General features: G+C 56.0%; 2 protein-coding genes across 2 annotated transcripts; both read left to right on the plus strand.

Moving 5' to 3' along the window:
• The first annotated feature begins 2,640 nt into the window (after positions 1-2,640).
• Positions 2,641-4,302, plus strand: THITE_2171573 (uncharacterized protein). Its single transcript, XM_003657653.1, has one exon. The coding sequence runs from the start codon at positions 3,103-3,105 to the stop codon at positions 3,553-3,555; it is 453 nt and encodes a 150-aa protein (XP_003657701.1). The 5' UTR covers positions 2,641-3,102; the 3' UTR covers positions 3,556-4,302.
• Positions 4,303-10,403: 6,101 nt separating this feature from the next.
• Positions 10,404-11,196, plus strand: THITE_2123633 (uncharacterized protein). The gene has a single exon (XM_003657654.1). The coding sequence runs from the start codon at positions 10,628-10,630 to the stop codon at positions 10,802-10,804; it is 177 nt and encodes a 58-aa protein (XP_003657702.1). The 5' UTR covers positions 10,404-10,627; the 3' UTR covers positions 10,805-11,196.
• Positions 11,197-13,123: the final 1,927 nt, after the last annotated feature.

Here is a 13,123-nt window from a genome sequence, read left to right on the forward strand (position 1 = left end):
CTACTATGTCGACCCTGAACCAACGATTGTTGGCCCATACGGATACACCAATCCGTGGTGTACTGTGGGCAAAGGACGGTACACTCCAGTACTCCGTCCACTACACCATGCTTGCAGCATGTGTAGTGTATCCGGAGCGTATCCGTATCGAGCGATGGCGCTTCGCTGGACAAATGACCTGACCAGTCGTACGGCAACCCCACATTGCAGGGCAAGGATGAGGTGCCGAGTGCCGTCGTGCATCAACCAGGACCTACACTACCCGAAGAAGTCACAGTGTGCATCCGATGCTGTGTGAGGGACAGTCTTGGGATAATCGGGGACGCTCCTACGCGGAGCCCGCTGAGGATGCCAGCGACAACCAGGTTGGTCTGGGTTGACGGCACAGAGAAGACGTTGAGCAACCCGAGCGAACCACGTCCTGCAACAGCGCAACTGGCGAGTGGACGAGCTGCCGCGAGCGCCCGTTCCGCTGGGCGCTGGAGGTCTCAAGACGACACAGCAGGCCCCATTCGTCATGGTTGAAACGGGTTGCCTCTTTTCGCACTTCATGCAATTGACGAAACGTGGGCTGCCGTTGATTCGTTGGGCCCTGCCTGCAGAAGTGGATGCTGCAAGTGAAATCGAAAGCGGCTAGCGTAGGCAAGGTCCCCACGGCCGATGGCACGGGGTGGGACATCAGAGGGGTTGCTGTTGCTGGCGAGCGATCCGGGGGGTGGTGCAAAGTGCAAGATCTTCAGGCCCCCAAAATGGTGCTGTGAGTTATCAATGCCTTCTGAGTTGCTCAGCCATGGGATCTGCCTGTGAAGCTGGTCCACAGAAACTGTTGTATACATGCGGATACAGGCGTCGGGTTGAGCTTGGTCTTTTCTCGTTGATCACTGGAACGGAGGTCTTAGATACAGATACCTCATTGAACAGGGCACACAGGGGCGGATGGGTTGAGGAAGCAACTCGCCCTATCGCGAGCACTCGTGAACAAGTCGAAAATGGTATCCCGGACTTGCAAGCTGCTGTGGTATTGGACAATGGCACCAAGGCCACTCGCGCCCCAAGGTGGCATGTTGCTCTCTCGGGCCTGCAGTGCTCCTGCCAGCGCTGATTCGCATTGGTCCGACGGGAATCGAGGGCCTCCTGCTGCAGGAGGAGGCTAGCGCCCCGGCCGCATAGTTACTGCACACACATACATACACCATGAACTGCAGGCCCAGAGACAGTTAGTCCCAGTCCTCCGTCGAAATGATGATCCCATTGACCAGTCTTGGACAAGCAGCCAATAACTAACTAACATTAAGTTAGTTCAGGCTATCCGTGACCAGCATCCAATGTGCTGTCTGCCTTTCGACGCGAGTCCTGCAGAAGGTCGCGGGAAAGCTCTCTGGGAAGAAGGGGCGAGCTTTTGGGGGGCAACCGACATCGCCTGGTCGCACTGCAGCCTGCACAGCTTCAACAGCAGCCTATCTCCGCTCGATAACAGTGTCGTTTCGATGTCGGCGCCAGCCCTCTTGTGTGCCTCACAACCCGAGAAAATGCTGCGCTGTAACGCAATTTGAGGGTCGAACGATAATACTGCGAGACCCCCACGCAGATATCTTGTTAATTCTGCTTTATCCTGAGCTCTGGCCAGCGGTAATGCAACAGAGAACACGCCATGAGTGGATGTTATGGGCGCCATGAGTGGGATGCTACGGGAGTCGAAGTCAATTGACACTTTCCGACGACACCACGACCGCAGCCGCTCGGTTTCAGCGTGTTGGTTTCGGGGTTCCAGTCATCGCGGCTGGGGAAAGCCATCATTGGACAGCCCTGCGGAGAAGAAGAAAAACTGCTGCTCTCGTGGGCGAAGGCAAGAAACACAGAATTTGCAAAACGCCTGATCGCCGAGGCCGGGCGAGCCTGAAGCCACCATGCCTGCACCCCCCGCAGTGTCCTGTGGCCCAAGGTGGTGCGAGGTCGGGCGCACAGCAGGCGATGGCGCACGGCCTGGGCTGTTGTCGCCTTCTCGACAGCCCACACTGACGGATGGAACCAGAAAGGTGAAGAGGGTCAGCAGAACAGCAGAGAACGCCAGCAGGACCTCAATCGTGGAGCTGTCCTGATTCGCCATGGCAGTTGAAAATCATGAACGTTCCCACTTCCCAGTGTGCCTTCCCACACATGGCACCAAGGAGGATACGACCAGTAGATTGCGCACGCAGCACACCTTCTCGCGCACTTCTCGTCTGCACGAACAGCAGCAGCAGCCAAGGTGTGGCCAAGCCTGCAGGCACGCCCCCCTCGTGGGAGCCAGTGAATGACCACCTGGTCTGCCAAGATGGCGTCAAGCAGCGAGACCCCACCCAATTCGCTCACAAATGACCACGGTGGTGTCACTGCAAGGCCATGTTAGAGTCACGCCTTGGGAGAAGAAATTTTTCTTTGCCCCTAAGACAGCTAACCCCTGCTCTCCGGCTATGACGAAACAGGGCTAGCGCAGATTGCAAGCCTCCGACCCTTGGCGGGACCTTCCCCACTCCTCCATCTGCCCTGGTCGAAGTGAGCAGGGTACATTTGCCCTGAGTACTTCAAACGGCGGATTGCGGCGTTGGGATACATGGCAGACCCCCTCGATCCTTGTCACTCGGCGGCGCTCCATGTTCTGAGTCTGGGTGGGTCCTTTGTGGTCATGGGCCTTGCCTCGCTCGTCCCCTCGCACACCAGGGCAGGCGACGCCAGGATACATAATCCAGGCTGCCCCAGCTTCCCTCGACCTCATTCCCACTTTTGGCAACAGGATATCTTCGTTCGTCGATTTCCCACTCTCTCTCTCCTTCTCGGTCTCCACCACGCCGTTGCCTTGGATTGACATCCTTTGCTATGAGTCAACAAGCCTCCGTCTTCTTATAGCCACTCTTCTTCCTTGGGAAGCACCTCACGGTTCCGGGCCCTCTCTCTCTACCATAGCAACTTGAACAACATCATCAGCGCAAAGTCTCGACCAGCAGGCGTTGTCGAGCTCCCGTCCCTACCTCGCCCACGCTCAGCTCGCTTCCTCCGACGAGCTCAGCCGACAACTTCCGCTCCCCGGCTCTCGCACCCTTCTGCGTCCCAACTACCGTCACCATGTCTTTCGACTGGACACACCAATTCTGCCTCGGTTGCGACAAGCAAACCGACGGCGCCACCTACTGCTCCGAATCCTGCCGGCTGGCCGATTATGAGAAGACATCACCATCCACACCCAGCTCTGCCGCGAGCTCTCCGGCACTGAGCAGCCCTCCGCTCGACTGGACCCTGTCCAGGCCAACAAGCACAACATCAACAACCACAACGAACGCCAAGTTCTACTTGTCGCCGGCATACGACTTCGGGCTCATCCAACCGAGCTCCCGAAGGGATTCGACCGGGACTCAATCGCTCTCGCCGTCGCCGTCCCACACCAGCCTGTGCTCGATGCGGAGCAACTCATCTGCGGGACTCGATGCAGCCCAGCTGTCTGAGAACGCGGCGAGGGAGCTCCGCGCATACGCCCGCTCGTTCGAATCCGTCCGCCTCCAACGCAGACGCTCGTACTAAGACGACGAAGCGCGGTCTCGAGCCCACACTCTCCTACTCTTTCGAGCCACCATCTCCCAACGACTATACCCCACCTCACTCGATTTGCCGACCGCTCTGCTTAGAGAACCACCACACACGACTCAACCTTTCGATATTTCTTTTGTCTTTTGGTCCTCGGGTCTTGTAACAAAAAAAAGAATCCTTGCATACATCGGAGCACAGCATCATAAAAAAAGTTCTCGGGTCACAAAGGGGTTGGGTTTTCTGCGCTTTTGTCTTGGATATCTCTTAGTTCTTTTTTTCTCTTGGATCTGGGAACAGGCGTATTTGGCCGGGTTCGCAGCTTGGCTTGGGGCGAGCGATACCGTGTATTACCCAGCAATACACCTCCGGGGCGGGTTTTGTTATCCCATGCTCCGGGTACTTTGCATACGGACGGATATGGACGGGAATCAGGACATCGGTGTTGGGCAGGGCAAGTGGCAAGCTCAGATTGCTGGATCCGGGTTTTGGCCTGGGAACTACTGGAATTGGCGTTGAACACAGCTATGAGGGAGCTTGTGCTTTTCGGATTGGGACTTTGATGATTGGGACTTTGATGATCATGTCATGATAGGAAATTTTGTGTTGTTTGAACGGAGTTGCAGTGGGAGCGGGGAACCGGCTAAGCTGTCGTCTGTCGACTTGCTCGGGTTCGCTGCGCACATGGTGGGCAGCTCTGCCAAAGATTGGCAATCATCAATTGAACCGTTTCCAATCCACCAACCGCATCACCCTCGCCCGCAGCGTGCCATATTTCCATTTCAGGTTCTCCACGCTCCTGTGTCTCAGGGTCGCAGCGTGCTCCATTACACGTAACCCAGAATCCACTCTGGCCAGTCACCAGTCAGCGAGCCGTCTCGCTGCACATGCGCTCTCGGAGGGTCCCGCCAGAACAACACAGCGGAGTTGCAGTCCGTCTCCCGCTTCATTGGACCACTTTGCCCAACATCATTCGACTGCGAGGAAGCTCAGGCAAGATGGCGGACTGCCAGTGCCAGAGTAGCATGTCAATGGGCCTGACAGCTGCCCAATTGGCAGGGGTTCGATCAATTTTCCTCTCTCATCTCGTGTTTTGGTGGCTCAGGCAGCTCAACGCCGCATGGCGCAACGCTTCCTGTGGGATGTTGAAGCAGAGTTTTCTCCGAACAAACGAGATCCTCGTCGCAGCGACGGCCAACCAAGGAAAGTGGGCACCTGATGTTCCAGCTTTGGCATCGAAAAAATCCAACTCAAGGGCAAGAGCTGCGCTGCGCCGTGCGCCGCCGTTACACTTCTCTCTCCTCGGGCTTACAACTGCCTGCCTGCGGCACACTGCTAACTGAGAGGAGGCAAGATGTGCTCTCTCTCCCGGAGGTGGCCGGATTTGCATCCCATTATCGTGTTGAATTCGGTTGAATCCACTGGCCACTGGCCTGACACAAACAACTCAATGGACGCCCACAGACACTCCCGTGGCGTGTGAGACCTTTCCTTTCCCGCCAGAAAAAAATTTTCTGAAGTCATTGGCATTGACACATTTTGCACCTCATCTCAAGTGCAATCTGCGCCTTGACGCCTGGGCCAGAACGGCGTGTGGAGCCGACCACAACAACGTCATCGCAGAGCATTGACTCCCTTTGCCTCCCATCCCAACTGTGCGCAAGGGAAAATCGAGCTGGACTATTGGGGAAGGGAGGGTCATGGTCGTCCGGTTGCGGAGTCCTGAGCAGCCTTGCAACATGCTACCCTCGAGAAGACGCCAGCTGTGTCCGAGTCAACAACTCCGAGAGTGGGCTCCGAGACTTTCCCACCACAACGACAAAGAACGCCAGTGCACGGCAGTCGGGAAACGAAACCGTGATCGGCCTTGCCCTCTCCCCAGCTCCCCGCTTTTTCTTTACTTTGGTTTTCTTTCATTCTCGTCCCCAGCCAGCTGCAAGCCCCTACTAGCTCCAACGGCCCGAGGAAACAGCATCCAAGAGTCTGGGGAAGCGGGATACTTCGCCATCGCCAACTGTACCCGACTAAGCTGGCACCTACCTGCCTCACCCTGGACGACCCGTGTCTGCTAGGAACTGCGTAATAGCTAACTACTGCGTTGGCAAGCTTATCAGCGCTGGGGCCGCCAGTCTGGACTGTGGAGTCCAACAGCATAATGCAAGAAAGAAGGCCAGGCGAAAGTAGGCTACTTTAGGAGAGCGAGAGCGTGAACGGACTGTCAGAGCTTCCTTTCCCCTCGCGAGTTCTTTGTTTCCTCGGCCGCTCCTCTTCTTCCCGAGAACATGACTGGTGGATTAGATTCCGGAGCCAAACTGCCAGGGTAGACTGTCCCCCCCGGCAGACAAAGGGAAGTTGAGCTCACGACTCCACTTACGACATGCTGATCCACCTGGCGGAGGATGGCGAACTTCTCCCTAAAGTCCCGCGAATTCGAAAAGGAACGCCAAAATCGCGGATCTCCAAACCCTCGCATGACCACCACAGCTTTGTCACTCCCGCGACAGGGTGGGCGGACAGATGGCAGGGACAGGATGGATCATGGAAGCACTACCACAACACAGCAGACATGAACCGGATCGAGCTTCCAGGCTGCAACAACCCGACACATCGACCGATCTGTGGGCCTGCTTGCGCGGTACCCACCCACCGGTCTTTGTTGATGCAGGTCCTGCAGCCGCGAACTGGCGCCAACTGTAACGTCCAGAAAGGCACCGCCGCGCTGCCACAGCGCGATGGCCTTTTTTTCCCCTGTCCAAAGTTCACTTAACCACGAAACTATCAACATGCAGACCTACGGTGCAGTGCACAACCTACCGTAGTATATACACAGTAGCTTTTTTCCATTCCACCATGGTCGGTCGGTCTGTCCGTCTGGTCTGGCGCGAGAAGAAGCTCGGGCTCAGGCATCGCCACCTCATCCAATTAAGGTTATCCATCCAAGCAAGGGCCCCCTGTCGGGCCCGCGGCACGCAACATGCAAGCGCGGCTCGCGGCTCGCGGCTTCGGAGCCGGTCGCTTGCCTGGCCCTGCCTGGCGCCTGCCTCGTCCATTCACAGCGGCCGATGGGAACTGCGTTAACGGAATTGTACACAGTAACGCAGTTGGGCGCTTTTTTGCTGCGTGTGAATAAAGCCGAGCCGCATGCGACGGTAACTACTGGCACAATGCGAGATGAAAATACTTTTTATCGTTCGTCAACGCAACGCCGTCCGCGGTCAGTCGAAGTTGCGCAGCAGTTGCCGTTCGTTCCCCCCCTCGTCAGTTCTGGCAAGAGGTAGCTAGGTTGAGGCTGCGGTGCTCTTGCCAGCTCCCTCTGTTCCCGTCCTTCTTTCAGATACGTTAGGTAATGTACGAGCTGCTCCAAGTTGCTCGGCGTTGAGCTGGGTATGCCGGTATCTAAATCACAATACTTGTATGTATGGACATGGATTCCTGACGCCCCCTCTCGCTGAAACACTCTGCTGGGCTGTAATCCAGGTTTGGTCGCTGTCCTTTCATTTCGGAGCGAGTGCACGTAACTAATTAACAGACAGACGACACGGCAACAGGCGGGCCGTCTCTTGAGAACTGCCGAGGTGTCAATCTCAACAGACACAGTGATGGGCCCGACATCAGCCCATGGGCTTGATTGACGGGCCTGCACATCCCTTTTTGCCTCAACTGCCTACGGTGGTGTAGATGCCATAAGCATTGCTTGCACCAAGAGGGCTGTGGTACAGCCGCTGCAGGACCTCGAGCCGGAACGGGATGGCGTGCTTTGGAATCTCTTATGTTTCAACCTTCCACAGCCCTCCACCATCCCAACCGCCCCGAGATCGGCCGCTCCGGCTGGCGCCAGTGGCTGGCTGGACTGGTGATGATCAAACAATGCGCGGTGCGGCTCTGACGTTACTAAAAGTGGATATTGTTCTGAGGCGTCCTTTGTCTGGCGGAACCAGCGATGATGGCATCAAATTCCAGAGGAAAAAAAACACAATGTGGCTTGATCGTGTTGGGCGTCTCGTATGTCTTGGTTGTGTCCGGGACAAGTCGGATCAGGGGTTCAAAAAAAGTGGGAGAGGACGTTGAGTTGCCGGTATCTTCCGTTGGCCCTGGCTTATCTGCAAGCTTTTTCTCTCTCGCGGCTATGCAAGCTGATCTGGTCATCCCGAAATTACGGAGGAGTTACGACCCAGCTCTGTTCCAAAGGTGCTCATCAAGGTCCCCAATTCCACACATTGCCTCACAGTTGGTGTTGACTCACCCTTCTGCCAGCTGCTTCCGGGCAAGTTGCAAGGGAACGCCGCCGAGTTAGCGGATTAACTATCGAACTTGCAAGGGTTTGACGGCGATCCCGCGGAAGGGTGGGACCCGTTCTGAAAGGCCCCACCGTATTCCGCAGTGTATGGCATCATCAAACCGCCAAAAGTGGGCTCATCAAGTCAAGGAGCTTCCCGTGATCCACGCTCGTCGGCTGGCCAGAACTGGATATTGGGGCATAACACAATCTTGGGCCGTTCCAAGCAATTGGCAGATGCTTAGTCGGCAGTGCGACGGCCATAATGGAACCTAATTGGGATTGTTGCCGTCTTCATGCGAGATGCTTTCATTTACAATGCCCCCCTGGTTTGTTTGTTAGTTTGGTACTTACGGTGGGTCACAACAAGGGTTTGAAAGCCAATCAACAGTGGATTACAAAAACTGTACAGTACTTAATCTTCCATAGAAAAACAGAAGCCCAACAGGTCAATCTCAGTACCCCGTGTACCCCCCCCCCCCCCCGATTCTCAATCACCTGCGCTAGCCGACTTGGCATGGAATGAACCAACCGCAACAGATCGACCCCATTAGAAAAACAACCCTTTTCATTAGAAAAACAACCCCTTCTAGGCGGTCTGTGCGTCCCCCACCAAAATCTTGCAACGCGCATCGCTACTGGTCAACTAGCTGAATGTCCCTACAGCATAATCTACAGCGCCTCTTATCGATAAAAAAATCCACGTGACCAGCAACCCACTCTTGACAGGGAAGGCGGTCAAGGCAGGCAATATTCCAGTGCTTCCGACAATTTTTCTTTCAGCTTTGCACCCAATTCTATACCCTCTCGTAGAGCAGCACTCCTAGCAGTCATCCTTGGAGTTACAGTTTCCTATCAAATCTGCATTTCCAGTTCCGAACATTAGCAGTATCGTCGATTTTCAGTGATTCCTATAGCGACATTGAGCTTAGCTGCAAGGTGATGCGCGTTGTAAGATTTTGGTGGATAATGCACGTTGCGAGATTTTGGTGGGTGACGCACAGACCGCCCAGAGGGGTTGTTTTTCTAATGAAAAGGGTTGTTTTTCTAATGGGGTCGGCAACAGATAGTCAGAGGGCACTGCATTCCACGCCTACAAAATAGCTTCGAATCTACAGAATGGGGCCTGTTTATAGCTGAACTGCCCACCTGGCTGATTTGGCTGATTTCGCTGATTTGGCTGCCCTGGCCGATCTTGAAGGATTTAATGGTTTTGATGGTGGTGATGCTTTTCTTGATGGTTTGGTGGAATGCAGTGCCAGAGCCAGGAACCGAACAGGTGGGTAAAAACCTGGAAGGCCGATTTTTGGTTGGCTGCAGGGCCCTGTCAAAAAGTGGGGCGAAGAACCAAACTAACAAACAAACCAGGGTTGTACTGTATCTCAGAACCAATGAGCTGCCAGTTCCGAGCGTGTGTCATCGCTGGCAGCGGGGCGTTTCGAGAACCCTGTGGCTTGGAATGTTATGTAAGCAGATATATGCCGCTGATTGGGCCACCGGGGTGTTCCTTCCCGTGCCGTGGCTTTGTGTAACTATCGGATGATTGTTGGCGTGATTTCCGTCAGATCAGATTCAGCCCTGCCAGTGGCCAGGCTATCGCCAGCTAACAATATCCCGCCAGAAACTCGGCGTGGCAGCAATAACATTGTTTGCTGCGAAGGTTCTATCCCCTTTGACACTACAGTCCGGCTCTGCCCAGCATGATGCCGGCCTGCCCGGTTGTTTGGGAGATGGGCGCAAAACCCACAAAACCGAACCAATTGATTGAGAGCGGCGCAGCCACGCGATCAAAATAAAAAAAATTTTTCCCCTCGAACGTTTCGTCAGCGTCCTCACTCGCCCAAAACAGATTGCGTTGCAGATATCTGGGATTGGCTCCTCACCCGGCCAGTCCCCGTTCAGCTGCCGAAGCTGCCGTCACCGTGATGGGACGGGTGTGTTTATGCCGGTGGCCGGTGCTGGGCCGCGCACGCCAGGCTTGGCGGGTGTCGCTTCCGGGTTCCTGATCGACGTGGATCCGAGATCCGCCGGGCATCGCCGCCTTCTGGAAAACTGTGACAGTGATGCGACCCAAGGATCCACCCCAGCTCCCAAACAGCTGTGGCGCTCTGCCCAAGCTGCAAGCTTCTCGGCTGTTGATGCTGTTTGCTGACTCTTAGTGGAGGCGCAGCTCTGGCAAGCTTGCAAGCTGGCAAGCTGGAGCTCATACCGGGCGAAGATGGATGGGTCTGAGCATGTTTTGGTGCGCGGCCGCTCCACTTGCACACCTGGATCGAAACATGGCATTGGCTGGTTGAAACGAGTTCCGGTTTATTTATGCTGGCCAACGTGTCAGCCGCTCAACCACTGCGCTGCGTCGCCCAGTGAATTTTCTCACACGGCCGCTCCTGCGCAGTGCGACTTGGCGAAGCTGCAGAGAAGCCCGAAGAACTCCACGGGCGGGCAGCGGGCCGGCACCTTGTTGGTCAGCCGATCCGGTCGGTTCCACCCTGACCGGCCAGTCGTCGGGGAAGCAGGCGGGGACAGGTCCTGTAGCACTCGGACGACCTCTCAATGACCTCCTCTTTGGTACCCACCGACAGCCGTTCCGCCCGTCCTCCGCCGTATTTGGGAGCCTCCGACCTGGGACCGGGCTGCCTGAGCCGGTGAGCTTGTGGAGGCTGCAGGAGGCTTCGGGCTCAGGCAGCTATAGCTGGTCCAGAAGGGTTGCTCTCCAGCCGATCGGGCAAAAATGCACTCCACCTCTTTTACACTTGCCCGTCTGGTCGATTCTCACGTATTGAATTCCCGGCAATGCCCGAACAGGGAGGTTTGCCATCTGGGACGCGCCCCGAGCAGCCTTTCGGAAGCGGCCCGAGTGGCAACCCGACTTCGTCCGTTGCCGCTCCCGGACCCGGCAAACGCAGCAGAGTGGAGGCTCGTCTCACCAAGGCTTGTGTCTCTCTACCGCGCGATCGATTCCTACAATAACCGGTTCTCCACCTTGTGTGCCCAAGGTGAAGCCAATGTTTTGGATGCATTCGGCTTCAACCAGGAATGGACAGCCCGAATCAGGCAAGCTCCGAGCTGCCTTAATGCAGTTTGGGGGTGTGAGCGGACGAAACTAGACAGTGCAGAGCACTCATGTGCACTGCGTATGTGAGGCAGTTGCGAGAGGCACCCATATCCACTCCGTTCGGGATCAAGAATTGGTCGATGCCTGTCCGTGGAAGATGAAACAGCTTGCTTACCTAGTATAGACACTTGCACAGTACACTGCGCAATACTGTGGTAGAGACTTGCTCCCTTGCGTCCGCTATCGTTTCTGCCGCTTCAAGGAGGACCCTTGTCGCTATCAAATTCCTCTGCCTTGTCAGACGTGCACTCGCATTCCTCGCGTCCGCCAGGATTGTCATTCGACCGGTCAATCGACCGTGATGTCTGACTTGCTCACCTTCCAAACCCTCTTTTCAGGGTCAACCCGGCGAGGCCAGCAGGAATGCCGGACCCTTTAATTTCCTTAATCGAGGACTCTCACTCCCTCTCTCCACCGCTGCTTGCCAGCTATCACGGGACCATGGGCTGCTGTGGCTCTGTCCGTTGCCGTCGCCAGCCGTTTCCTGTGCAACGGAACGCCGGCTTGCGGGTGGTTCGGAGAGCCTTGTCTTGCCGTGTACATACATAACTAACGTCGTCGTGTAACATACAATGCGAGGCCGAGGGCGATCCCAACTCTGGCGAAGAGGGTATCAGCATTCCCCGTTGACGCCCCGCCACCCAGCAAAAACTTAACACAGTACAGTTACACGCAGGAGGCAGATGATCGTTTGTTCATTGGTTCGTTCCTAAGTGCGTGAGAGGGCGAGCCGACCCGGAAAATAAATAAATAAATAAATAAATAAATAAACATTAGTGCCGCGGCGCATAACCAGTTAGACAAGATTCCGTGAAACAAACAAACAACCCCTCTTCTTCCCGGAGTTGTGGATTGTGGGGTCCCGACGGGCGAGCTCGTGAACCTGTTCTCGGACTGGCTGGCTGGCTAGCTTGGATGGCTGGTAGGCAGCGGGCGGCGGTGGACGTGTGCGACGCCCCAATATCCAGCGCAATGCGAATGAACGGTGGGCCGGCGTTTTCCGACTGGCTGGGACATGGGCGGCAGCTGGCTGGGCCGCTGGGAATGTTTTGGACCTTCGGATGGGGTACGTGTCGTTGCGCCTTTGCAACGGTGGAGGGGTCTGTGATTGGAGCGGAGAGAAGAGACCAGTGTCGGGTTCTTCTCTCTGGTGTGGGTTGTTTGGGCGGTGCGCGGCCGGTCCGCTCCGAGTGGGCGAGGCATGCGGTGTTTGGTATGTTCACGAATGTGGCGTTGTCATAACGTTAGGGCGTGGTAAAAGAGGATCGAAGCCGTTCTTGCTTCACCTCGGGGGTGTCGACGCGGTGGCTAGAAGGACGCCCTTTCTTTGGGCGGGTCTTTTGCGTTATGCAGCTTCTTCCGACTAAACTGCGGTCTGTTTGATTGTTATTGAAAACCCTTGGCAGTCAAAGGATCTACAGGGACAGTCGGGCGAACACAGGCTCGGCTGCCACAGGGACGCAACTGGGGCGTCCCTCGAAGTCAACAGGTGAAGGAATCAGAGTCCGCGATTGGATGGTCCTGGGATTTCTTGACTGTGCCATACTAGACACTAGTAATCAGGCTCGAGTGGCGTCTGTCTCTGGCATCCTGCCGTTGTCGATGGACGGATTGGTTGCCGCCGCCAATGCCGCCAGGGGTGCACTCCGCGATGAGCTTCCGGACGGCCACGTCTTCGTCTCGCCGGTTGCAGCGTCGGCGGAAGTGGAGTACCAGCGGGATTGGACCTGGCAACGGAAGTGTTGTCCACCAGCGCCGCCTGTCGTTTCAGCTTTATCCACCAGTCCCCACGTAGGCTTATGCATCGAGGACTTTGGGGTCCCATCGTCATACACTAGATACGCATGACAAGGATGAGTGAGGTGGATTCCATACCAAGTACGAGACAGACACACAGAGGTCCTTCCGTTCAAAATATCAGCTAGCGTGATACATAGGCTCAACAATAAACATGGCGCAATCCGCTGGCAAGAGCGGAGCGGGACAGATCCCGGTTCGTCCGTGGTCGGGCCAATCGTTGCAGCGGGCCGGTGCTGGACCTCTGAGCTGGTGACTTGTCAGCTGATGGAATGCTTCGAGGTCGAGGTCGTGGCTTGCCCAAGTCGGGCAAGCTGACGACAGTGCAGCCCAGCGTGTGTGGGACCGGGTTGTCGGGCACAGATCCGCTGGCGTCA

Source organism: Thermothielavioides terrestris, chromosome 6 (assembly GCF_000226115.1).
Source record: "Thermothielavioides terrestris NRRL 8126 chromosome 6, complete sequence".
NCBI classification, from domain to species: Eukaryota; Fungi; Ascomycota; class Sordariomycetes; order Sordariales; family Chaetomiaceae; genus Thermothielavioides; species Thermothielavioides terrestris.

Coding starts and splice junctions, on each gene's coding strand:
- THITE_2171573 (XM_003657653.1), top strand. CDS start 3,103: ATGTCTTTCGACTGGACACACCAATTCTGCCTCGGTTGCGACAAGCAA.
- THITE_2123633 (XM_003657654.1), top strand. CDS start 10,628: ATGCCCGAACAGGGAGGTTTGCCATCTGGGACGCGCCCCGAGCAGCCT.